At 39.4% G+C, this 27778-nt stretch overlaps 1 protein-coding gene across 1 annotated transcript in view; it reads left to right on the top strand.

Moving 5' to 3' along the window:
• Positions 1-27778, top strand: part of Pir (pirin) — a 92204-nt gene that overhangs the window by 39355 nt on the left and 25071 nt on the right. The window contains exon 6 of the mRNA XM_034485414.2: positions 21410-21494. Within this exon, the coding sequence (XP_034341305.1) occupies positions 21410-21494 (85 nt within the window). The remainder of the gene's footprint in view (positions 1-21409; positions 21495-27778) is intronic.

Here is a 27778-nt window from a genome sequence, read left to right as displayed (position 1 = left end):
CTTGTAACTCTAGTTCCATGGCATCTGATGCCCTATCCTGGTCTCTGAGGGTATGTGCGCTCACATGCACATGTCTGCATGCATGCACACATGCACACACACATACAAAAATTTAAAAAGAATAGTTTAAGCTACATTACAATATGATACTGAGAACATACCTTTCAAGAGATTGATCTACTTATAATCAACATAGGCCACCAACAACTTTCCTTCCTATAGCTAAACTATGTAGAAAATTTGGTGACCACTGTGATGCACTTGACTTTAATACTCATATGGATTGCCTTCCAGGTGTGGACAAAGGGGAGATTCTTGTGTAGCAGATCTGCAGTGAGATATGAGATTACAGGGGTATAACAGGCTTCTGGGTGGTTCAATGCTGTAGCCCAAGAACCAATCTGTAGTTTGTGTGATGAGCATGGCATCCAGGCCCCGGGAATGTGCTCATCCTTAGGAACTTTGGTTTGACTCTTGTAGATAATGTTAAATGGCACTCCAGTGAGTTCTAGCAAACCCTACTTAAGCATTCTGGACTTGAATATTTATATCTACAAAAAAAAATGTGAGGCGGGCAGTGGTGGCGCACGCCTTTAATCCCAGCACTTGGGAGGCAGAGGCAGGCGGATTTCTGAGTTCGAGGCCAGCTTGGTCTACAGAGTGAGTTCCAGGACAGCCAGGGATGTACAGAGAAACCCTGTCTCAAAAAAAAAAAAACAAAAAAAATGTGAAGAGTGCCTTGTAAGAGTTCATAAACCTTACAATTAGAAAAACCATCTTTTTAATATGCCCAAAGGTAACCTTGTCCATTTTTCCCAGGCCGTTTGTTTTCTAAGCATGTATTCAGCCCTTGAAATGTCGTAGCCAATTTCCAGCAAGATTCTGCCAGGACAACACAGTCTGAAGTAAATGTTGAAATGGGAGAGAAGAAAAATGGGATGGTTTGAATACTTTCTGTCACTTTTGAAAGGACACAATTGCATGTTTGCTTCATGAGAGTATGCAATTTTCCAAACCCCATTCCATCCTTATCAGCCAGCCAATCCGCTATGTTTCCTGCCAGCTCTTTTTGGAACACAATGTTGTTTCCCCCTTGATGCCTCTATTTGACTCCTGCTGCTCTACATTCCATTATGTCAAAAACAAACCTTGAGAAGGTCAGAGAAAGATAGTCTGGAGCCAGATGGCCAGGGTTCAAGGCTAACTCCACTACTGAAACACATTGGAGAGCTTATTTAAGCTGGCTGGACCTCAGTTTTCTAATCTGTAAAATGGAGATGGCCATGGCACCTATCTTAGAGAGGAATAAATATCTTAGGAGGAATAAATTGAATATATACTCCCGTGTGTGTGTGTGTGTGTGTGTGTGTGTGTGTTGGCAAAGAGTAAATCCTATATGGAAGTCCTAAATAGTCCTGTATGTGCCATTTTTCATGCCCTTTCTAAACCCATAGTCAATGTTTGTGTGGCTTACAGATACAACATAGTCTCCTTTTGAATGGGCAAACTTATGTAATCATGGGCTGGATGAATCCATTTAAAAAATCTTGTTACCAAAGGAATTTTCTATATATCTAACATAATTCATTCCAATCATTCTGCATTCTTCCTGTGTTCCAATTCAGAGGAAATTTGAGTTCTTGGATTCCATTCTCTGCCTTTGTCATGAAGTTCCTCCATTAAGCTTTGGCTACCTGAACTTCTCTCTGTCCCCTTAGTGATGTAGGCAGTGTTGTTCCGCCATAGGAGCTGCTCTTCCTTTTCAAGCTCAAAGGAATGAGTTTATCAAGTAGCATTTTAAAAACTATTACACATGGAAGATGGGTAACATATATATGCCTTTTTGTTGCTTTGTTTATTTGTTTGTTTTGCCTTTCAATTCCAGCAAGTTGATGGAGCTAGCCTGACAAATCTTCTCTTTCTGGCAGGGGTTAGCTGGGCAGTGGGTTTCTGACGCAGGGAGCCTAACAGAACAAGATCCAGTTGGCCTAAAGAGCAAGCAAAAGAGAGCTTGCTCAGGAAGAATTTTCCCTCCCATACTGAATATATGTTTCATAAAGCAGAACACTGTCACAGCTTAGCAAACTTATACATCTGTAGGTATTTGACAAACATACCCTTCGGGATGCAAGTGGGTAGATAAACTTTACATTGTTCACTGGTTTTTGTTTGGTTGGTTTTTTTTTTTTAAAAGAAATACAGAAGTGTTTACATATTTAGGATACCGTGTTAAACTGGAAAAGGGTATGTGTGAGAGGACATGAACAGAAACAAATGAAGAACCTAAAATCAGCATGAAGATGTCAGCGATGTAACAAAACGGAGGACATAGAGTCTTTAAATGACTTTTAAACATAATTTCCCTGGCTGTAGATGTGCTTATAGTTTGAAGACAAAAAGAATTTTCATTTTCAAAGTTTCATTTTGTAGTTTTATTGTTTTTGTTCATATTATATATCAATACATTGTATACATATATTATTATTATTATTATTATTAAAGAAAACAAATGCATCCAATAGACAATTGTTAATGTCTTAGAAGTAAAGATTTTTCAGTATAAGAAAAATAGATATAAATGTAAACAAACTAAGAAAATAGTATACTATCCAATGTCAAATTAAGCATCAAATAGACATTTAAAAAGCAAATGTCCACTTTTGAACAGTTTCTGGAAACCTAATATAATTTGTCACTTTAGTAATCTAAGACTGTTACTTTAAAGATTTATTTATTTTTATTTATATGTAGGTATGTGTGTCTGTGGGGAGGTCTGTGAGGGTGGCGATCCATGGAGGACAAAAAAAGGTATTGAATCCTCTGGAACTGGAGTTACAGGAAGTTGTGAGCTGCTTGGGAACTGACCTTGTGTTCTCTGTAAGAGCACTACTTGTTCTTAACTGCTGAGCCATCTTTCCAGTCCTGGCGTTTTCTGTTTTTTTTCTCTTATTACATAACCCAAGCTTATCTTGAACTTTCCATTCTTTGACCTCAGGTCCCCAGTACAGTGAGTGACCACACCTGGCCCAGCTTGACTAATCTCAATAAATCAACCAATCAATAGATCAATCAAACCCATCCTCACTGCTCTGGAACTTCCACCTAGAGCCTTATTTTTGAGCACTCTACAATACTACCAGCTCCCCAGGACTTTCAGTGATGCAAATTTTGTGTAGTTTTGCTAACTCTTTTTATTAGCTTTTATTTACAATGATTTTTTTTAGAGTGTAACACAATTAGATAGTATGAAAAATACTTTAAAATGCTACCTTTAAAAAGATCACAATCACTATATTGAATTATGGTTGGTTTTTTCTTCTGAAAATGCAAAGAAATGTATTGTAGTGGGTAGGTGGGGCAAGAGACAAAAAGAATTACTATAATATGGCAGAAAACTTCCTGGCGTTCTGTTGACACAGAAGAAGTGAGGGAACATGTTACTAGGGAGACACATCGAAATGTGCTATAGAAAAGGGAGTATAGAAGCTCAGTATTTTCTTCTGCTTGCTACCGCTCACCAAAAACAAACTCAGAATTCTCCCATTTCATGTAGTCTTGCCAGCTGCCACAGACTAGAAGCATCTTGACCTCTGTCCAGATCCACACAGCTGTCCCATCTTCACAACTCAGAAAAGTTTTGGATGTTAAAAATTAGGGTTAAGGAAGTGAAATGGAAAACTGCTTGGGGAAGTAATAGGGGCTACATAGACAACCAGATGTTGGTGGAGTTGTGAACGGGAAAGAAAGGAGATGATTTAAAATACTGGAATGGAGGAAAATTCAAAAGTAAGTTTGAGTACAGCGGCATTGTTTCTAAGATTGATATTAATTGTATGTGGTTCTGTATCCTTCTCTCCAATTGTCCTATATGGTTTGGAGAATGATCTATGATGGCCATACTTTGGTTTTGAATGAGTGAGATAATTAAGCATAGTTCAAGCTAAAGAAAAATAGCAAGAGATAGATACAATAGATATGATAGATAGCAAAACACTATTAAATCGACTGATTGGCCAGTCAAAACATCCGGCAGAATTTGACTGTGGAAAGCCCCATTGAGTCATCCAGCTGGCGTTCTCCATAGAGTCTCAGACAGTGCAGTATCCACCTCAGATGAAATTTCTGAGTCTAAGAACAAATGGCAACATAGAGGTAAAGTCATGGAACTGGATGCTCTCAAAATCCACTAGAACCTGCTAGATTCCAGTTTGAATTTCCTTTCCATGGATGAGGTTCCCATGGTTGAGTTTTTGGCTTCTCTTTCCCATTGTACACACAAACACACACACACACACACACACTATATATATATATATATATATATATATATATATATATATATATAGACTCAAGCTGGGTCAGGTTTGGAGGACACTTGACAGTAACATGCTTGGATCTGAAGTTGGGGGAAGAGCCACTTCCAAAGCTAGTTTCTCCTTGACCTCAAACAGTACATGACAATTTACTGATACAATATATGTCACATTCAGAGTTTATTTGAATAGCTAGTCTTGAGGTTCAGATGGGGTCCTCAGCATGCTCTGTGTACTCCTATCTCATTTCTGATACCAGGAAGCTATTTGTTCTACAGGAGCTGCCTCACAGAGGCCAGGTGGTTCCCAACTGATGATCAGCCTCATTGCACAGAAAACCGAACACTTGGCTTTGATTTGGTGTTGAGGTTAGGAAAAATTAGGCTGCCAGTATTTTTAGTAAAAAGAGGACACCAAAGACATGCACCCAACAACTTCAAAGGGCTTGACCTATGGTAGGCAGCCATAGTTGGCACTTCATTTGGAGTTAGGAATGTTCAAATAAACAGTGGTCAAGATCTCTTCAAATCAGCTGTACAAAAGGTTACTCTTGCCCAGGGCAGCCCACTCACCCCAGAAATACCATTGTAGGTGTACTCTAAGGGTGCCAGATGTTCTTATTTCTTCAAGATGTCCCTGCTGACCTAATCTCCTAGGAAGTGCATTCCATAAATGTTGACAAGCCCTGTACTGCCAGTGACAGAAGAATAGATAGGTGCATTTAAAGTCAGAACTTACAGTCTATAGCATCCATAGATCTCTGGCCTTATTGGTGAGGCTTCATAAAGGCAAGTGGACATGTTACCATTTCATTGCCCTCACTCCTATGGCTGCCAGGGCTTGTATTTTTAAAATGTGATGAGTCTTTCCTCAGGAACATATTACCTGTTTTTCAACTACAGCCAAAACTATAGGGCAACTTCACAACGTTGTCTTCAGGCTCCTGCATGAGGCATTAAAAGCTGAGGTGTATGACATGATATCAAGCTAAAACAATAGCTATAAAGACAGCACTTCATCTTGACTGGAGCGCATTTTTAATTGTTTGATAAAACTTATACTAAATTGTTGTGGCCTTTACTCGTTGGGGGCCACTGTGTTGCGACCCCACACTCTGCCTCAACACTTTGGTGCTAAGTGCTCTGGTCAAGAGAGAGAGTGGGGCTGCAGGGGCAGGAGACACGAAGAATGGAGACAAGACAGGGTGTGATCAAGTCTCTTACCAAGTCTCTTTTATTGAATCTCTTACAAAGTCTCAAGTCTCTTTTCAAGTCTCTCTTATTGAAGGGAATTCTGAGGTATTTATATGCTTTTGCCACGTGCCTTGTAGGCGCGTGGATACCACGCGCCTTGCAGATGTTGATATGACGTAAGCCTTACAGGGTCTATAGCGTGGATAGCACGTGCACCGTGTGCCTTGCAGGCGTGGATAGCACGTGCGCCTTATAAGCATGTACGGCGTAGATAGCACGTGGACAGCACGTGAACTGCATGCCTTGCAGGTGTGACTTGCAGCTGGGGGCAATAAACAGCAACACAAAATATGTGGGATATCAGAGTGTGCTTCAGCTATTGTAGGCTATTGAAAACCAAATCTCTTATCAGGGTATATGGTTCCAGATGGCTGCAAAGATAATCTAGCCGCTTTCTGTTAAAAGTCGGCTCCCAACACTAAATGTGATTAGTCAAATCAGTGCCAGATATAATTCTTTTTACTTGAAGCATTAGACTTTAGTGATGTTGTTTATATCTCAATTAATCTTTAAAAATTAGTCTATTACTATTGATAGGAAATAAATTATTCAAGTATCTTAAAATTCCAATTCAAATGTGCTGTAAAGCATTGAAGCTGCTACTGTATTCTTAAAAAGAGGTGGATGTTTTGGTTATAAAACCATAGGGAATCCTTTTCCACATCTACTGAAGATCCACGGCCATTCTCTTAGCTTAGAAAGATGCAATGAGGAGAAAGAACACAGTTGTCATTCCTGGGAGGTCTTCCAAATTCATCTATGGAAAATGAAAAGGATTTTCCAGAAAATAAAAAAAAACATACCTTTAGCTCACCTGAGTTCAGCTAACATGTGCTGTGGGCCACCTGTATGAGACTTGTGAAGGTATGGGGAGAGTGGGAGGATGACAACATCAAGGAGCAGTAAAGGCGTACTGGGAGGGCCAGACACATCAACTGGAGAGATGAATATTCTATGATGAGCTTGCAGACTTGTGGTGAGCTCATAGGAAGGCAGAGTAGGAGGCTGTCTTAGTTAAGGTTTTACTGCTGTGAAGAGACACCATGACCAAGGTAACTCTTAGAAGGACAACATTTAAAAAGTTCAGAGATTCAGTCCAGTAGCCTCAAAGTGGGAACATGCCCATTATCATCAAGGTGGGAACATGACAGCATCCAGGCAGGCATGGTGCAGGAGGAGCTGAGAGTTCTACATCTTCATTTAAAGGCTGCTTGTGGAAGACTGACTTCGAAGCCGCTAGGGCGGGAGTCTTAAGCCCACAGTAACACACCTACTCAAAGAAGGCCACACCTCCTAATAGTGCTACTCCCTGGGCCAAGTATATATAAACCATCACAGAGGCTCAGTCTAATGTAAAGGTCAAGCAAAGCAAGGCCAAGCCTAAAAGAGAGAACTGACCTGGCAGATGACTGTGAGACAGATGGCTCAGTTGGTAAAGTGCCTGCTGTACAAGCATGAGGAGCTTCGTTTGATCCCCTCAAAAGAAACAAACAAGCAAACAAAGTAGCCATGGGCTGGAGAGGTGGCTCAGCAGTCAAGAGTCCCATGTTGGGAGGCTCATAGCCACTTGCAAGTCCAGCTCCAGGGGTGTGGCACAACACCTTCCCGAAGTCAGCGTGAACATGCGAAAGAAATGCCCCGGTAATGTGAACACTGGGAAGGTGGAGACAGGACGGGCTATGGGATTTGCTGGCCAGCCAGTCCAGCTGAACCAGTGAGCTCTTGTTTCATCGAGAGTTCTGTCTCAGAAAATAAGGTGGAAAGCTGTTAAGGAAGTCACCTAGTCTTAACTTTTGGCTTCTACATGCATGTTTTAGACATCCACACGATCACCAAGCTAAGAACACACACACACACACACACACACACACACATGAAAACACACATGCACATACATGCATATGTTCACAAGAAGCATTGGCTGCTTCTATGCCACGGTGAGAGGCCGTGTTAAACTAATGTTCAGAATACATATTTGTTGTCTCAAGCATGAAAACTCATGAAGTTATGGTCTTTCTCATGTAAAACTACCCGGCAGCTCATTCTCATGTATGTGAGAGCCTTTCATGTTGAGAATATAGCTGTTCCACATGGAGGGCAGCTTCAGTTGATTAATATCTAGCTTGTCCAGGATCACTGGGAAAGAGAACAATTATAATCTGCCTTTCTGTTGAAAAGTTAAAAGCACCCCCCCACCCAGTTCTCTTTCCATATAGACAGTTAGGATTAACATTATGAAAGGAAACCATGATGGTCATAAGGATATTTTTTTGGATCAGCTATAGATAGTAATTCAAGAGTTCTCATTGTTTCTCTTTGAAGGAAACAAATCTGAAGTCCACAGCAAGGATCTTTTCCCTAAAACCTTCAAGCACCTGCATCTGGTTAGCATTCGTCTCATCTTTAGTCTCTGACATGAATGTTGGCTTCATCATCCTGACCTCTTTCCCTGCTTCTCTAATTACAAATAAGTGTTCCACGGGAAAGAGGAAGAGCTAGGTTGTGAAAAAGAGGAAGAAAAATAGCCAATCATTTCTGGGCCTTTCTACCCTTTTGGCACTAGGTTTTCTTTTTTCTTTTTCCCTGTTCTGTTCTTTTCCCCTTCCCCTTTCCTCCCTTCCCTGCTCTCTTTCTTTTTTGCAGCAAGGACTTCTATACTGAACTTGAACTCCCTACATAACCAAGGAAGACCTCAAGCTCCTGTCCCCCTCTCCACCACGGACCACTTTTTGCATGTGTGGGTTACTAGTATCCAGCAATGCATTCATTTTGATGCTATGCTTGGATGTAGCCCTTGCTAAGCAAGCAGTCTATCAACTGAGCTACATATCCGGTACATTGGGGTCTTACAGACTGTCTCACTCCATCTTTACCAATGGGCTTTCCGCCAATTATGTCTTGCTGGATGCCTTCTTCTTCCAATTAGCTTCCCTTTCTGGCAGTGGCATGTCTGCCTGTCAGAAATCAGTACTTGCCAACATCAGTTTCTATCATGGGAGACTTCGAATGTCTTGGACTAACTAACAAAACTTGGCTGAGATACTGATTTGAAGCCATCTGGTACTTATCAGTCTAAAAGAGGGTTTGAGCAAGAGTTTCTGGTGAGTGTCGCTAGATATTTGTATTGCTTTTTTAGCTGGCAGATTAGTTGTCAGCCAGGTAAAAGAAGTACATTGACAAAGGACTGGAATTTGATAGATATCAAATACAGAGAGCTGAAGAGACCAAAAGAGGATACTTGTTTTCTTCCCCTTCCGAGTTTAGAATGAGTTAAGACATAGACTGAAGAGTAACCATGTGGGGATGCAAACACCATGCCTCTTTCCAGTCAAATGTGGATAAGAGTGTGTGCTTGAGTGTAAGACTTGGTGGGCTTATTACTTGCCCTCTGCTGATTATTACTTAATAATACAGGACATGAAGTTCTCATAGATAGATGAGAACCATGTTTCTTGGTGTTACGGTCTGTGATCTACTACCAATACAATCCCATATAATCAAGGAGAGAAGAGGGAGGAAAGGAGAGAGCGGTAAAGAGAGAAAGAATGAGAATTTGTGTCTGCCTTTTAAGTGGTTGGCAGAGGTTTGTGTGGCTGGAAAGATTCTAGGGAGGCCTAACACAAGTAAAGAATTGGATAGCCACATTATCAAAACTATACCTAGAATTACAGAGCTGATTGGCCAATGGTATGACAGACTCAAGAGACTGTGGACTGTGTGTACAGACCTCATCTCTGCCATTTTAGTATCTCTGTAACCCAGAAGAAAAACATTTTAAATGATTTTCAGCCTCTAAATCTTCATCTTCCCAAAGGAAATGCTATTACACAGCCCCTTAATCATTTGAATGCAGTAGCACAGCGTGTACTTACTAAAGATTGGCTTTGCTCCGTCTTACCTATGACTTCCTGCTCCCACATTCCCTTATCACAAGGCGTTACACAGTGACAGACTTTATTGACAACAAATCTCTCCAACTTCTTGACAAGTGAAGTGAAAATGGCTAGCGACCTTAATGAGTCTATGAAGTACAAAGGTCTATATCAGACCCTAAAATGAAAGTAGCCTACAACTTAACAATTTCCTAATTTTTCTGAAATCTTACCCAAAAGCTATTTGCATTTAATAGCTGCTGGGAACTGGAAAATCTACTTACTCCAATCAATTGGCAGGCCCTGTGCCCGGGGGTAGTTGGCTAACACAAAGAGGATGATTGCATATTTTTGTGAACTTCTTATTTGGGGGTGCTATTTTCTGTCTTATTGGGTTTTTTTATTTTTTGTTTTTCATATATTTATATATAGAGAAAAAACAGGATGAACTTGGGTGGGTGGGGATGTCGGGAAGCTCTGGGAGGAGTAAGGGAGGGGAAAGGATATGATCAAAATATATTGTATGAAAAACTTTTTAAAGAAAATAAGACTTGGAGAATAATGTTCAATTATTAAGATACCTCTCCACTTTTAAAATAAAATGTCATATCAAATTTAACATTTGAGTAATATATTATTTGAACCTCATCTTGCTACTTTAAAAAAGTCATGTGTAAATATTTCTTATCATAAGCAATGTTACAATAACTAACCCAGTAATAAATCCTTTATTTGAGTTGTAAATCTTTAGTTGGGACATTTTATTAGAAATACCATCATAAGCTCAAGGGATATGAGCATTTTAATACTCAATACAGTCTGCCACATCTCATGTGCTCAGTAGCTAAGTGGCAACTGTGCTGGGTTGTGATGTCCTGAATACTTTATATTATCAAGTCTTTTGATCTTGTTTTAACTTATGCTCTTTAGAAAACAGAGATGTGAACAAGTCTTAGCTGTACTTTGTCCTAGTTCTCTTTCTGTTTCTGTGATAAAACATTGTGACTGAAAGCAAGTTGGGGAAGAAATGGTTTGTGTCTGCTCATGTATCCTGATCACAGTCCATCACCAATGAAAGCCAGGACAAGAACTCATGGAAAGGACCTAGAGGTGGTAAGTTGAAGTCAGGCCATGATGGAACTCTGCTTACGGGCTTGCTCTCCAGGCTCACATTCAGTTGCCTTTCTTATGCCTCTCAGGACTTCCTGCCCAAGGGTGGCACTGTCCACAGTGGGCTGGATCTTCCCACACCAATTATGAATTAAGAAAATTCTCCATAGACTTACTACCTACAGCCCAATCTAATGTAGGCATCGTTTCAAGTAAGGTCTATCTTCTTAAATGCCTCTCATTTGTGTCAAATTGACAACTAAACTAAACTAAACTAAATTAAACTAAACAAATACACACTTCCAGGGCAGTACAAGCAAGGAAGAAAGGAAGTGAGACAGAGACAGCTATATAAAATGTTCATTTAAAAACAGTGTTTCAAAAAAAAAAAAAGAAAAAGAAAAAGAAAAAGAAAAAAACAATAAAAATAAAAAACAAAAATAAAAGAAATAAAAAAAAACAGTGTCTCAGAACTTTCTAAAGATGGAGAACAAAAAATTTAACTGTTCTTTCATACCTTTCAACCTCTTTTGGTCAATGATTGGTCTGTTGGAGAATGGGGATTCTTTGCTCTTCTGATCTGTATTCCCTACCCTCATCTGGTAGCTTCTGAAGAGACCACAAACCACACCTTATGGTTTAGCTCTTTACCTAAATCTTGATGTGAAAGGATTCAGAACCTCAGTAAGGTCAAGGAGCTGCCATGGCTTCCACCACTGCAAGGGCAGTTGAGGTTATCAGAACTTAGTAGTCATGAGGGAGGGACCATACGAGTGGATGACAATATTGGCAACACAGTAGTGGCAGCAACCAAGGGCCCAGAAGTACTGAAGCTGAGAGACTCAGCTGAGGCACACCATGTGTTCACTGACTACCCTGGGTTGCTTATGTAGTAGATAATAGAATGTGAATTTTAATTATATGGCCTTGTTTGAGAGACTGGCAATGAGCTTACAGTGGGTCCTTATCTGTTCAGCATATCCCAATACCAATCATATTTTCAGCTAAGTGCACACCTCTGCTGCTATGGAAGCTTTAAAGATAACCTAGGAAGAGAGATGAATGCTGAAGGGCTCAGAGAAAAAAAAAATCTCCACCCATGTAGATCTGTGTTAAGGGACCAACAACTCCCTACTTGAATGAGAATTCATGAGCAGCATCCCACTCTGATCTAGAAATAAGTACTGACCTTCTCCACAGGCTCCACCTAGTCAGCATATCTGGTAAGGCTTTTTCAGTTTCTGTGAGATGTTGATGAATAACAGACATTTTCCACTGTATATTTGATAGTTTTGGAAGTGATTGAAATGGTTATTTCATTTTGTGGGGGTTGGTGTGGTAAGGTTGAGGATCCAGTGATCAGTCAAGGAAGAGAGTCATCTTCAGGATAGGTAGCAACACCGAGAATCAATTTGAGAAGTATTTGGGCAGGGCTATGTAGGGAGGGAACTTTTTCCCCAGCTGAAAACCTTCCAGGGACAGTGGCATGAGGCCACCACCCAGGAGGAAAATAAAAAAAAGAGAATTCCTGAATAAGTGATGAAAAGCTGTAAGGGGACTTAGGTGGCCCAGTGATGACCAGTCAGGCAGAGCATCTGGATATGAAGCACTTTTACAGCACTTTGGGGCTTTTAGAGCTATGGGGACAGGGTTAATCTTGCTACTGGCTAGCAGTTGTTGGGTGCACTCTGTCCAGAAGATACTGGGGATAGCTGTTCTGCATAGCATATAAAGTAGGTAGGTTCCAGATGGCTGAAAATGCTTTAAATCTCTTTGACATTTCAGAATTTGAGTTTGGCACCAGTGGGTATTAGGCTGATGGTCTTAGCTTGCTGCAGAGAGGTAAAACACATGGGATGCCGTTTTAGCCTAATATACAGGGGGCTATTGCTGCCCCATTTGTATGATAGCTGAATAGGAACATGGCCATTCATTCAGCTTCCCCATTGTTGTGATAGAGCACTAGAGAATTTGAATGAACTTCTCATGACAGCAGGTCTAAAATTCCTGATCCAGTTTGATGCTTCTCAAAGCTAGCCAAGTCCTATTCTTCTTTTTATGACCTTTTAATTTGAATCCAAATGCCAGGCAGAAATAAACCCAGTTCTCCAACTTCATCACTCTGTGGACGACAAAGCTGTATAATCCAGCCAGGCACAAAGCATTCCCCATGACCACACAGCTCTTTGCAAACAGGCCTTGACTTCATACCAACATTCCCGAATTTTGCCTCAGTTCATGTGAACCTTACTCTCTCTGTCATGTCCTTCAACTCTTGTGCATAAGTTTGTTGGGTGTGGCTCTACTTTTAACTAATTTTCACCTAACAAAGATTAAAACTTAAGATTCTTCTCCTATGATACCAAAATGGTACCTTTCATCAGATCTCTGTACTTACATCCACTTCTGTCTGTGTCCAAATGTCCTGCAGACAATCACAGAGGAGGAAGCTTGTCCCAGGATGAATTTTCTCTTTATCATACAATGAGGAATCTTATCTACACAAAGGTATTAGTTTTCAGAGCTCAGTGAAATCTTATCTTTGTCAAATAGTTTCTCATGTTAGATCTTGATGCACTTTCTTGCAAGAACTCTTAAAATATTTTAGTAAATACCAAATGGAGCCAATGCAGATTAAAAATCTCATAATGCCCCATAAGGAATATTTTAGGATTGTGTAATAGACTTGCTGACTCAATTTTGGAACTTATTGCCTCTGGACTAGAGACAAAGAATAGGACGGCTCCTTGTTGGCAGATATAGAGGCTGTTTGTGGTCTCTTTATATTGTTACTTTTATTAGGCTATGTATTATTTTTCAGAAGATGGAGCATTTCTCTTTGTCTGGGATTAAATTTCCAAGATGGTAAGACATCTGCATCTTTATGGGAAGGATACATACTCAAAGAGTTAAGAAGTCAAACTCCAATTTCACTGTGACTCTGTTCCCAGTTAGCTTTCAGGTCTCTGAGTTTCATCAGCATCTTCGTTCTCATCCCCTTTAGTCCTCCTCTCCTGGCTCCCCTTCCCATAAACAAAAGGAGGGGAAAGGAAATAGAGTGTTACTGTTAATTAAAGGGCTGCTTGGAAGATGAGCCTATGGAGACTACACCAAAGGATAATTTCACGGTGTTCAAAATTCTCAGACAGTTAAGAAGCTTAGTGCTCAAGCCTGTCTGCATCTTTTTATTGTCCATAGAGGTCACATTGCTTTCTGGCCCTCCCCAACTCCCACACTGCACAGAGGCATTGACACATAGTCTAAGAGTTCCTAGTCTTCTATGTAGTGTTTCATGTATTCATCAAAATAAGATTACAGGGTTTTAGTCTTCCCCACAGTATTTTGACAGTGAGGATGGAAATTAATCTGTCCTGCAATCTGAAGTTGTTTAACATAATGAAGAACTCAGAAACTTAGAGTGCTTTGGGTTGGAGACAGAAGACATTTTGTTAAAGATCATTGGTCTATTCTAAACAAAGAGTTGGGAGTTTGTTATAAATAAGGGTAGAAAATCTACTTTTCAATTCCTTACACCTTGGAAGGCATGACTCTCCATGTGGAGGCATAGAAAGGTATCTGAGAGGAAACCAAGGAACTTGGACAGCTACAAGAGAGATGCACTACATGGCTCTAGAAGCTCCTTGGGTTCTAAATGACTTTCTGTTAGATGGCTCCCCTCTGGCAGTTGGTATACACCTGGGATTTCTCACCGAGATGTTCCCATATTGACAGCAGAGAAAGATTGATCCAAGTATATATAGAAATGTAATGACTGAAATAGGTTACAGATTTTCAGCTGAGGATGTAGCTCCATGCTAGAGAGCTGGCCTAGTGTGTACAAGGCTGAGTTTAAGCTTTAGCATCAATGAGAGAAGAAAGGTAAAAGAGGAAAGCGATAGAAGGTTATAGGCCCTCCATCAGTGGTTTTATTTTTTTCTTGAAAGAAGGAATTAATAGGTAGCCAGAAAAAGCAATATGCTAATGAGTACACAGTTTCTTAAAGGGGAAATATGGGACTGGAGAGCTCTCTCAGCAGTTTAAGAGCACTGGCTGCTTTTAGAGGACCCGGGTTTGATTCCCAGTACCTACTGGTTGTTTGCAATCATCGCTAATTCCAGCTCCAGGGGATCTACTGCTCTCCTCTGGTCTGTTTGGATACCAGGTATACATGTGGCACACATACGTACATGGAGGCAAAAAATATGCAAAGTAAAATAAATAAAATTCATAAAAAGTTGGTTTTTTTTTTTTTAAAAAGGGAAGGCCAAGTGGCCTTAACTCATGCATAATAAGCCCCTATTTAGTGCCTGATACTCAGGTAATGAAAATATATGTATGTACACACATAGAGAGTATATGTTCAATATATTAAGTATTCTTACAATAACAATTTTTAGTATTCTTGTTAAATTGATAATATTATGTGAACTAAGTGTTAAATTGAAAAAGTATGGTAATACCAGTTTCTGCTTCTTAAATTGAGTGAAAACTAAGATGGTCAGGGTTGTAATGAGATGGGGACTGTCTTTATAGGTGCTTCCCAAGTGACTTGATAAAAGATAATTTAGTTGAAAGCAAGCCAGTTACTATAAGAAAGTAACGATGTTTTGCCCCAGTAAAGAAACAAATATTTGTACTGCATAGACATTGCCTTTAACCTTGTTCTTATCTGTTATTCTTACACACCCACATACTTTTTAAAAGTTTAGGCAGGTTAGTTTGTTTTTATGTTTTCCTTCATTACCTACTAATTCTTCTCCTTTGTGTTTATAATGAGGGGGATATATAATATAAATGTCCAAATAGGGAATTGGTTAGAATATATAACCTTGTAGCAACAGATTAGATGGAAAAACTATGGTGTTTCAAACCTGCTTTGGAGTATAGCAAAATTATAGAGCCTAGAGAAGACACTGACTAGTAGTGTATATTTTCAGAGGAAAAAGAAAAACAACGTCTAACCAAATAATTACGTTAACAAATTTGCTTTTGGCTGTGGTGTCTAGACCTGGAGACCCTTAATTTCACCCATAAGGAAAACAGCCAGAGATGTGGTTAGAGGTTTACAATAATATTCATCATAACTTCACAATGCCCGCCCCCACACCACAAAACATAATAGGCAGCACTCAGAGGGTGGCCCAATAGGATAATGAGAGCTTAGCTGCTAAAAACTCTGCTTGCTTTTCTTACAGAGTACTGGGGATTGCTATTCCCTCATGGAGTGCCTCAGAATAATTCACTTACTTGAGCTATTATAGACAATTGATAAAGTTGATGCTTTTTTTTAAAAGAAAAAAAAAACTCACAAAATAGCTCCTTAAAAGAAGTGTGAGTGCATTTGTACAGCTTTCTCGTGTGACATTAGATCTCTGACACTTGTTTTTAGTGGCACACAGCATGGTGGGAGAAGGAACAACCCTCAAGAATATAAACAGGCAACCTTCATCTGTGGAAGGAACATTGGTGAAATGGAAGATACTTACTGTTGCCACAGCCACAGAGAAAAATGTAGCACTCTCTCTGTCCTGGGAAAATGTTTTTAAGCATATGGGTTCCATATGGGAGTAATTTCCATCTCCTAATTAAGATCAAATTTATAAATAAAAGGAGGGGAAGGAAGCCAGCCTGACAAGGGTATGATACCAAAAACCAGGGTAACTGGGAAGTCTTTGAAGAAATGAAGGTAGTTGGATTTTGGAAGGAAGTGGTTTAATGGGCCTCATTTTGTCTTGGATGTTTAGAGATCATTATAGGAGTGTTGCCTGAGACTCATTAGGGGTTTGATGTTGACTTGTTTATAGAGAAATAGAGATCAGCCCCTACCATTGAATTGGCAGTGGCTCCATTGTAGGTTAGGAAAATGTACTCTTAATCTCTTATGATCCATTGCTTATGTTCTTGAAACTTCATTGCATGATTCCTGAACAATATATTTTAAGCAATACGAGCTTAAAACACTTTCAAGCACTTTGCAAACTTTTTCAATCGAGAATCATGACATGAAAAGAAAGGAGGAAAAATAGCTTTGGATTTCTGTGCCTTAGTGGGCACTGGTAACTGAAAACAAAAACAAACAAAAAACTCAACAACCAGAAAAAGAGGTAAAAGAAAACAATTTCGTTGCTGGAATTTAAGTTCATGTGGTATGTCCATACTGAAGTGTGTTGAGGGGTTGTTTTTTCAGTTTATCACAGACACACAGCCAATGAATAGTTTAAGTCCTAATTACTTTGAGTAACTATTCATACTTTAATAGTGTACATAAAAATACATAAAAACATAACATAAAGACACAATGTGCCCATTGGTATGAAATAAAAGTAGTAAGTACAGAGTTTCTCAAAGTGCATTTCAGATTGGCATTATTGTTTTGGAGTTGAATAAACAGAATTTATATCTGCTATTTCAACTGAGTTCCCAGAGAGATGAGACAGTAAAAAAAAAAAAATCTACTTGTTTTTCAAAAACACAAACAACAAAAATAAGACATGTATAATGGATATATATGTGCACTGAAGTGGAAACTTAAGGGTTCTTTGGAAAATTGGTTGGGTGGTGTTTTGCTAGGACAAACATGTGAAGGAGTGCTTTCCTGAAGTGGATACAGGTGAAAAGTTAAGGCAGACTTGTGAAAGAACATTTGACTGAAGCAGACACAAGAGAAAGGATGTTCTGCTAAAGCAAGCACGTGAAAGGATGAGTGATGAAGGATTTGTTGCTAACAACACACATGTATTGGTTTGTCTTACATTGTGTAGTTGAGCTCCATTTGTTGGAACTCCATAGAAAGAAATACACCAAAAAAGTTCTGGTGATGCACTTCAATTTCTTGCCACTTCTTCTGACTCAGGCTGTTTGACAGAGTGATGTCAGCTGAGACAGATGTACATGCTGAGCCAAGACCTGTGAAGAACACATGATGTTTGGAGGGTATAAATAGGACTCAAGGGACAGTGACAGAGGTTGAGCTTGGCTTGCTGGTAGAGCTAGCTGTGTAACGCTTGTTGATCTTTGCTTCACTGAGAGATATAGCCTGGAACTTTTCCTAGTGTTCCTCCTTGGTCCCTCCTGATGACTTGTGCTAAGGCTGAGGCCTGGCTGCCTCTGCTAGGTCATGCCACTGCTATTGCTAACCTGACTCTGCTGAAGTGGACTGCTGGTATACCCATGAAGTGTTTGAGAATGGATCAAGCTGCAGCTGCTAACCTATAAACTGAATTGCCAATTTTGAGACAGCACAGATGGGAATTGCTCCAAAGAACCATTTCTAAACAGGTCCACTTACTACTTATCCTTTCTTTCCCAGTATCTCTGGTGGGTGGTGAACTAGAAGGGAAGTGAAAATATTTAAGAACCATAATTAAAAATAAGGCTTAAAAATTAAAGTTACAGTGCACCTACACACAATCATGGGAATAAAAGAATAAAAACATGCATTTAGGTTTGGGTGAGTGGGCAGTTGATTGTTCATGCATGGTATGTTATTTTGATCTCTTTGATACAAGTTTCAATACAAAGGGATTTTAAAATGGAAATTATATTTTAGACTTGCACCTTTAAAATGAATAAGATATCTTCATTGAGTCCCCCTTGTCACTGCAATAGTATATGTGTGGCTTTATAAAGCCTCCCCTTGGCTCTTATTCAAAATTTTCAATGAATCCATACATATAGTGAATACAAAATGTGTGTGTGTGTGTTTGTGTGTGCTGTGTACATATGGTTGCATCTTAGAGAGGTAAATTACTTAGAGAGGTTTTCTTATAGAATGGATTTTGTTGAGGTGGTGGAGGCAGGACGAAAGAAAATGAGACAGACAGGAGGGCAAAACAATGTGTAAACTTGAGGCTGAGACTGGAGCCAGTTAGCCAATGGCTGTCCACACCTCTCGGGCCCTTCCTCATCCCAGCCACATCCTCTCCTCTCTGAAGCCTTAGTCTCAGAAATCAGGAAGACAACTGAAAAATTACACTATGGAGAAGTATATTTATTTTCTAGTGAAGAACTTCAAGTCCTGAATAGACTTAAACTCACGAGATCCTTTGATGAGTGCATTAAACCCGATGGTCCAAGAAGATGGGTCCTTTGCTAATGACCAGGACAAAACAATATACTAAACAATATTCCTGCCTTCCCACTCATGTTGCCTGCACTCTGGGAGCATGCTCGTGAATATTAAGGCAAGCATCTCTTTGTGGTTAATCTCTTTGCTGTAGGTTGGGTAGGGCTACCGACTCTGTTCCTGAGGCAGAGGTTGGGAAAGTTACTTAAGCCAAACTAGGAACTTTTGAAAGAGTTCAGTGCTGCAGAGGGGTCATCTGATACTATGTAAAGTTCACCATTGATCTTTTAAGAGGTAACTTTAGAAGTTATCTTTGGCTGAAAACAGTCTCTTTCCAGATGGTACCTTACACACCTAATGACCCTAGACAACCAGATCTCATGTCCCTTGTGTGCTACATTTGTTTCATGTATACTTCAAACTCTTTGGAGTGGTTGTAAATCTTTAGCTTCAAGTTGCACTTAATGTCATGGGGCTTTCTGGTTTCATTTAGGTGTGTACCAGGAGTTTGTTGTTCTAGTCTTTGAAACTGAATGAATGCAGCTTGATCTTTCACACCGTGTGAAACCAGAACTTCTGAAAGCCTAAGACTCCTCCTATAGGAGACATCCATGGAGGAAAAAAATCCTTTGTCCTCATGATTCATAATTCTAATTTAATACAAAGACATATTATTTGACCATACCAAATGCACTTGTCCTGAAAATAGGCAGGGGGACTACATATAGGTAAAGACATTAATGAATATCTTAGGTATAGTGTCAATGAATGCAAGGTTACACTTGGGATTTTCCATTTCGAAACATCTTTCAACATCTATTAACATACCCACTGTATGGCAGTCACTGTGGATTGGTCCCGAAGATTCAGTGTTGAAAAAAGCACAACTGTCTACATACAGAATCCAAATTCTCCAAAATCATGTCCATATCAAGGGTAGTAAGCAATTCTGGACTTTAGATTCTTCCTTCATATCTAGTTACAAATGTGTGGTTTTCATATGAGGTTTTTATGATCATACAATTTATATATAGAAAAGTACACAAATTGAGAATACAACTTGGAGAATCTTCATCAAGGAAAAATATCCATGAAAGAAGCAGCCAGACCAAACAGCAGAACATTACAATTCCCCTGCGGTCTTCTTGGTGTTTTTCTTCTTTTGTGGAGCTCCTTCATGTAGCCTACCAGTTAAACTTCTCACCTACTTTTTCTGACTTCTGACATCATATGCTAATTTTGCCTTGTTCTGAACTTTGTAGGTATGGCATCTGCCTTAATTTGCTCACTTTTATGCTTCCATGATGCTTCTGAGTTGTTGCATAAGTTAGGTTTATTTTTCATCCCTACTAGTTCACTGTTAAATTGTATTATAATATAGTTATATATTCTATCATTACATGTTTGTGGGAAATAGTTCTAATGTTGATATTTTCAGGTTGGGGCTGTTAAGCTTCCTCTATGTGTCTTCTGGTGGACATTTCTGCTGGAAACATACTCACAAGTAGGATTATTGGGTCAAAAGTTACTCTTGTATTCATCTGGAATGTATGTCAGCCATATTTGTTCTAAGTGCACTAAATTGCAGTCCCAGCAACTGTGTATGAAACCTGTCAGTCACTCCATGTTTTCTCCAAGCTCAGCATTCTATGTTTCTTTATTTTAATGTACATTTTTAAGTAAAACAAAACAAAACAACAACCAAAATTGAATAATCACTGGGGCTTTGTCCAAACAATGAGACATGGTAAAGTTTACAGCAAGTGTTAATCCCTTAGATTTTCATCTGTGCTCACAATTCAGGATGGCATCATATTGAATTACCACTTCTGCTGAGCTGTTGGTGAAATAAAAACCACTGTTTACACTGGAAGACCTGGATGAAGTTTGTCTTACTTTGGGGTTGAGATTTTGTAAAACCAGCAGGTGGCTAGCATTTTTTCCCCTGCAGAAAGTCCAAATGAGGAAAAGTAATATGCAAGTTCCTTATTTGAATTTCAACATGGAAATGGCTTTATCAACGTACATGTACAGGTGATATACATGTAGTTAGGCATAAGATGATTTTCCATATCGACTGTAAGGCTAAATGTGACAAAATTTGAACAATTATGGGCCAATGAAAATCCCAATATAAGGCCCTTGGAGCTGTAGAAAGATGAATACCTTATTGAAGTTAGCTTGCTGATAATATTGTAAAGCCAGGAAGAAGCATAAATGTAATGGGCCTAGGTCTACTACAGAAATGCTGAGCTGAAGGAAGGAATCTTATCCTGGGACCAAGGAGATGACCCCATAGGTAAAAGCACTTGCCATGTATGCATAGCAACTTCTGTTTGGATCCCTGGAATCTATAGGCAAGCCAGACATAGTGGAACTTGTCAGCCATCCCAGCATCCTCGTGGTAAGATGGGACATGAACACCAGAGAATCCCTTGGAAGCTCGAGGGCCAGTTAGCTAGAGGGAATACACAGAGCAGCAGCAGAGATTCTGTCTTAAGGAAGGCAGAAGATAAAGACCAATACCAAGGTTGTCTTCTGACCTCCACTCACGTGCTGTGGCAAACACATGCCCTCACATACAAACGTGTACACACACGCGCGCACACACACACACACACACACACACACAATACATATACACAAAAATGTTTTTACACATGCCCTCACATACAAACGTGTACACACACACACACACACACACACACACACACACACACAATACATATACACAATAAATGTTTTAAAAGAAACTTATTCATAGAAAACCTTTGATGGTTTCCTTTTTTTTTTCAGTCGAAGGTTTATACTCGCACACCAACCTTATATCTGGACTTCAAGTTGGACCAAGGAGCAAAGCATTCTCAGCCTATTCCTAAAGGTATGATAGATTCTGGAATTTGGTAGCCATGTCTGGAAGAACAACCACATGAAAGCCCAATCAACTGCTTTCTTGGGAATGCAAATTCTCAATATCTGCATGACCTTCTAGGAACTATTTTGTGTTTAATTATGTTTCAGTTAGCAAAGACTGCCTGTATATGCTTGCATAGAATAGGTGACAAGTCCTAAAGTTTGACCCTTTCCCTGTCCTCTGTCTGAAATACAGTTAATTGGCTAGTTTAAACCACTTATTTATTTGCAGTTTCCATGATATTGGCTGTCTACATTCAGACATACTAGGCATCAACTTAGGCAGTTTGTACTTATTGTAAAGTTACTTCAATCAAGGTCACCCCTTCTCTCTTTTTTCTAGGTCAAATTCCATCACAGCTCCAAGAACTGTCTAAATTCATTTTGTTTGGATGCTTTGTTGCATCAAATATTTCTTGAAATGTGTGGTCCATTGGCTGTGTCCCAGACATGTTTAGTTTATCATATTCGATGGTGTTACTCATGGTAAAGTGATGTGACATGGATATCTGGGTTGTGTTTGGCTTCTGGCATAACCAGTCGAATTTAATGTTAACTTGGTTGTGTCATTACTAGACTAATTGGATAGGATGGAAGCACACATTGCTACCATCCCATCTCTGATACCAGGAAAACGCCTGTTCCCAAGGGAAACACAATTAAGGGGTGGAAGCTGAGTACATTCTTCCTGAACCCTATCAAGTTTTATCTGAATTCGTTCCCATAAATAGCATTAGAATCATTTTTACCATCTCTTTCTTGCCTTTGGGCTAGGCACGTTTCCGTTGGGTTGTGCTAATCTTGCAGAAAACAGATGTTTCATGCAGTGGGGATTTGGAAGACAGTTGATATCAGGAATTGAGCCTGACGATGCATCATTTACAAAGAATCCAATTTGTCGAGTTTCTGACAGTACCAGATTTTTTTTTGCATCGGACACACATTTTTCCCATTAGCTCTTGGCTAAAATAAGAATACATAGGGTCTTCTTTTTGCATGGCGACTTTTAACATCTCTTGAAAGGCAATCTGATTTTTCTTGCTGTAAAATGATGTTTCAACAATATTGTATCATTGATCGGGAAGGACATAAGTTCACATTTCTAGGAAAGTATCTTTTTTTTTTTTTCCCTGATCTTCAGGGCCCCTTTATATACTAACTGATAGTATCAAGTTTGACCTTCCACAACCACTCTGTTTATTTTCTCTATCTTTCTACACGGCACCTCTACTTCTGGGTATTTTATAACATGGATTAGAGTGTTATTAATAGAAAATGGTTATGGTTTGAGACATTTTCCATTCAGTGAACCTTTTCTTTCTTTTTAAACATTTCTTTATGGTGTCGATAACTTGATAACAAAACTATCTTCAGACAACATAGAGTGTACCACTCTAGAATAATGCCCTCCTTCCCTCAGGATGTTCATGCACTAATTCTCAGGCCCTAAAACTGTGCTCCATGGAAAGGGGACTTTGCAGCTATGTATGGTGGAGCTTGCTTATAATCCCAGAGCCTGGGAAGTTTAAGCAAGTTAAAGTCATCCTTCGCTACATAAAAAATTTGAAGTAACTCTAGGCTACATAAGACCTTGTCTCAAAATGACAGGAGAAAGAGAAGAAGTGCCATGTGTATTTAATATAGACGTGCAATCACAATAGTGAGGAGGTAGACACAGAAGCAGGGGGATCAGGAGTTCAAGGGCATCTCACCTACATAGCGAATACAAGGCCAGCCTGAGCTACTTGAGACTTTGTCTAAAAGGGAGTTGACTTTGCAGGTATGAGTAAATTAAGCCCCTTGAGAGAGAATGTTCTGTGGTTTTTATCTGTGTACTGAAGGCTTGATCCTTAGCCTATGGTGCTTTGGGAGCAACTCTGGAAGGTTATACCTGGGGGAGGTTATATCTTTGGGAATGTGCCCTTGAGGGAGATACTGAAGCTTCCTCTCTCTTTATATGCATCTTCTTTTTTTGGCTGCTACGAAGTGAAAAGCTTCCTCTGCCATTTATGTTCACCGTGTTGTACTACATCATATAAGCCCAGGATCTTTATGGCCAACAGGTCATGGACTGAGACCTTGAGACAAGCAGTTCCAAACCTTCTGAATGTTGAAACCCTTTAATTCAGTTCCTCATGTTGTGGCGAACCCCCAATAATAAAATTATTTTCACTGCTACTTCACAACTGTATTTGCTACCATTATGAATCATAATGCAAATATTTTTGGAGATAGAGGTTCACCAAAGGAGTCACAATCTACAGATTGAGAACCACTTTTCTTTTTTTTTTTTCTTTTTTATTGGATATTTTATTTACATTTCAGATGTGACCCCCTTTCCCCACTTCCCCTCCCACTCAGAAACCCCCAATCTCATCCCCTCTCCTCCTGCTTCTATGATGATGTGCCCCCACTCTCCCACCCACTCCCACCTCCCTGGGGAGCCCATGAATTCTCCCACACTGGGGCATCCAGCTTTCACGGGACCAAGGACCTCCTCTCCCACCTATGCCCAACAAGGCCATCCTCTCCTGTCTATACAGCTGGAGCCATGGGTCCCTCCCTATGTGCTCCCAGGCTGGTACTTTAGACCCTGGGAGCTCTGGTTGGTTGGTATTATTGCTCTCCGCATGGGGCCACAAACCCCTTCAGCTCCTTCAGTCTTCTCTCTGACTTCTTCATTGGAACCACATGATCAGTTCAATGGTTAGCTGTGTGCATCCACCTCTGTATATGTCAGGCTCTGGCAGAGCCTCTCAGGAGACAGCTATATCAGGCTCCTGTCAGCATGAACTTCTTGGCGTCTGCAATTGCATCTGGATCTGGCAACTGTATATGGGATAGAACTCCAGGTGGAACAGTCTCTGGATGACTTTTCCTTCAGTCTCAGCTCCACACTTTATCTCCATATTTGCTCCCATGAGTATTTTGTTCCCCCTTCTAAAGAAGGACCGAAGCACCCACACTTTGGTATTTCTTCTTCTTGAGCTTCATGTGGTCTGTGAATTCTATCTTGGGTATTGTGAACTTTTGGGCTAATTTCCACTTATCAGTGAGTGAATACTATGTGTGTTCTTTTGTGATTGGGTTAACTCACTCAGTATGATATTTTATCGTTCCAGCCATTTACCTAAGACTTTCATGAATTCATTGTTTTTAATAGATGACTAGTACTCCATTGTGTAAATGTACCACATTTTTTGTATCTATTCCTCTGCTGAAGGACATCTGGGTTCTTTCCAGCTTCTGGCTATTATAAATAAGGCTGCTATGAACATAGTGGTGCATATGTCCTTGTTATATGTTGGAGCATTTTTTGGGTATCTGCTCAGGAGTGGTATAGCTGGATCCTCAGGTAATGCTATGTCCAATTTTCTGCATGTTTCATAGTGATGATAAGAAAGATGATGATGATGATAGCATACACAATAAGTTGTTGAGAGAAAAATATCCGGTAATTTATACCCCAAGCCCCCCTCAATAATTCAGGATATATATATATATATATATATATATATATATATATATATATATAGTGTGTATGTATGTATATGTATATTAGACATTGTAATGTTGGAGATAGAAATACTAAAAAAAACTAGAAATACTAAACATTAATACCAGACTATATAGTTTAACTTTAGGTGAACCTTATTGTATAAGTTACCTACATATGCAAAATGTGCTTAAATGCTCATAAACAAATTATATGTGTTAAGAAAAGATACCTCTTCCTATTGTAGCTATCTGTTCTCAGGTTGAACAACGGTGTCTAGCAAATCACAGCCCCTAACTTGCCTGGCTATGAAAGAATGCATGATTTTTCTGGCCCCAATAACATGCTTAGAAATATGCTTTTGTATGTGGCTTGTTTCACTTGTATCCTCCTGTATTTACATATAAGCGCAGTTACTTATATGGTTGTATAACAAATCAATCTGGAACTTAGTGCTTTAAGACTGTTTGTATAATCTCATACCATGGGTGTGTTCTCTGGCTGAGGCACTATTACAAAGCTCTGATGAAGGTGTCAGCCAACATATTTGTCGTCCTTAGCTGTGATGGGATGGAGACACTACCAAACTCAAGATCATGTGATTGCAGGATTTACTGGCTCAAGCCTGTTGCTTGTTCTGTGCCACTTAAGCTTCTCCATAGGATGGCTCACATGGCCTTTGGTTTCATCAAAGTATGTATGTGGGGGAGCAAAGAGAAAGAACAACCCCAAAAGCCACACCCTGTTATTTTTGCTGTACTAGCCTTAAGTAAGCCACTAGGTGCAGGTCATACTCAGAGACTCTAACCTGTAACTATAAGCCAAATACACCCTTTCTTCCCCAGATTGCTCTTTTTGTCAGGATGCTTTTAGTACAGCAACAGAAATGAAATTTGAACAACCAAAATACAACTTCTGCTTCTGTGCATAGTATAAGCCAATTTTTAAATGGCAAGTGGCTCAAAATGAGTAGTGATTTCCTCTACTCTAATTTATGACCAATTTTCCATACTGAGGCTGGAACCCAGGACCTCATGCATGATAGACAAATGATTTAGCACTGAACCACACCCCCAGCTCATTGTGATGTTTTTAATGATCTGAAGAAGCCTAGAGAAACACACAGGGGTCTCTCAGAGCTCTTGCCTGTCTTCTTACAGTGTCTCTTCTGTTAAAGAGGGGCCGCAAATATGAATAATACATGTTGAATTGAAGGGGTTATAATGATAAAGTGTAATTTTTACTCACTATATCAAATGCTCAACTTGTCCTGTTGGTATGTCTGTATTGTGATTGTTAATTGAAGGGAATTGAGTATACTAGTACACTATTACTAAGTATAGAGCCTGGCAAAGTGCTTAGTAGTCAGGCATTCGAGTACTTGATCATACTTGCCCTTATAATAATGGCATCCATTTTTCAGTTTTGGATATAAACCAATTAGTCTTCCAAGCGTTGATAAACATGAACCAGAGGAAGAAATATAAGCTTATCCAGCAAACTATTTTCTATTATTTTACTTTGGGTGAGCTATCTCTGTTTTTCATATTGCTTTGTAACAACTGAGTTCTACTCATTGCCAGTTATTTGTATTACAAACTTCTTCTCCTTTCCACACCTCACTTTTCTGTACTATTTCTGTCCTGTAATAAGTATACATCGTCTTTAAGTTCTTAATCTGCTCTTTAACGGTTGGTGCATTCTGTCATTTCTTTAATCATTATTCCCAAATCAAGGTCATGGAAATGTTCTCAATGTTACCAGGTGTTTTATTTTTTTGTCTTTTGTGTTGATGTGATTACTTTCCTGCAATTAATGTCCTTTTTAATTTTTTTCTTTGCAGTGGAACCCAGAAACATAGGTCTGCTCTATCACTGAACCACATCGTCCAACCCACTTTTTAAAATTATTTTCAATTGACCAGTAAGATAGTATTACTTCTTCCTGTGAAACATGATGTTTTAAAGTATAGATTGCAGAATAACTAGATCTAGTACCTAACACATTCCTACCTCACACTGTATTTTAATGATTTAAATAGAACGATTTTTGAGGCAGAGTCTTACGATGTAGCCCTGACTGTCCCGGAACTCATTGTGTAAACCAGGCTGGCCTCGAACTCACAAAGAGCCACCTACCTCTGCCTCTAGAGCTCTTCATGTATTAACCCTTACAGTCCTCCTAATCACTTGGGCCATGATGATTATCCCATTTTTCCAGTGAGGAAGCTGAGGTACAGAGAGATTATATAATTTGTTTAACATCCATTAGGTAATAAATGTTGAGGTGAGGTTATAACCAGCCCAGTATCACTCACACTGATTTTCACCAGCCGTCTTGTTCCATACTCAACCAATGAATGGTCCTTTAGTGATTTCTCTTCCTCTTGCCATTTATGTTTAGTTATAAGATGGACATTAAGTACTTATTCCTGCATTTATGTTTTGTTGTGAGCTGTCAGTTGCTATATGATCAGAAAATCCATTTTAATGTCAGCTATTCTAAACTATAATATTCAGGGGAATACACAATGCTAGGTACCATGAGGTTCTTGTTGATGTTGCTGCGGGTTGTTTTGTTTTCTTGACAATTTTATACATGTATACAATGTTTGGAAGGGTGTCCTAATATACAGAGTTCTTCACTATGGTAACAGTGATCCTGACACTCTTGGCTTAGTGTATTTTGTAATCCAAGAGGAGAGCAGAGAGCACTGAGGTTTGGTACTATGGGTTTCATGGGTCCATTTTAGGCCT

The sequence above is a fragment of the Arvicanthis niloticus genome, chromosome X (assembly GCF_011762505.2).
Source record: "Arvicanthis niloticus isolate mArvNil1 chromosome X, mArvNil1.pat.X, whole genome shotgun sequence".
Lineage (NCBI taxonomy): Eukaryota > Metazoa > Chordata > Mammalia > Rodentia > Muridae > Arvicanthis > Arvicanthis niloticus.
The sequence above is the reverse complement of the archived record's forward strand: the minus strand, read 5'-3'. Positions and strand labels throughout refer to the sequence as shown.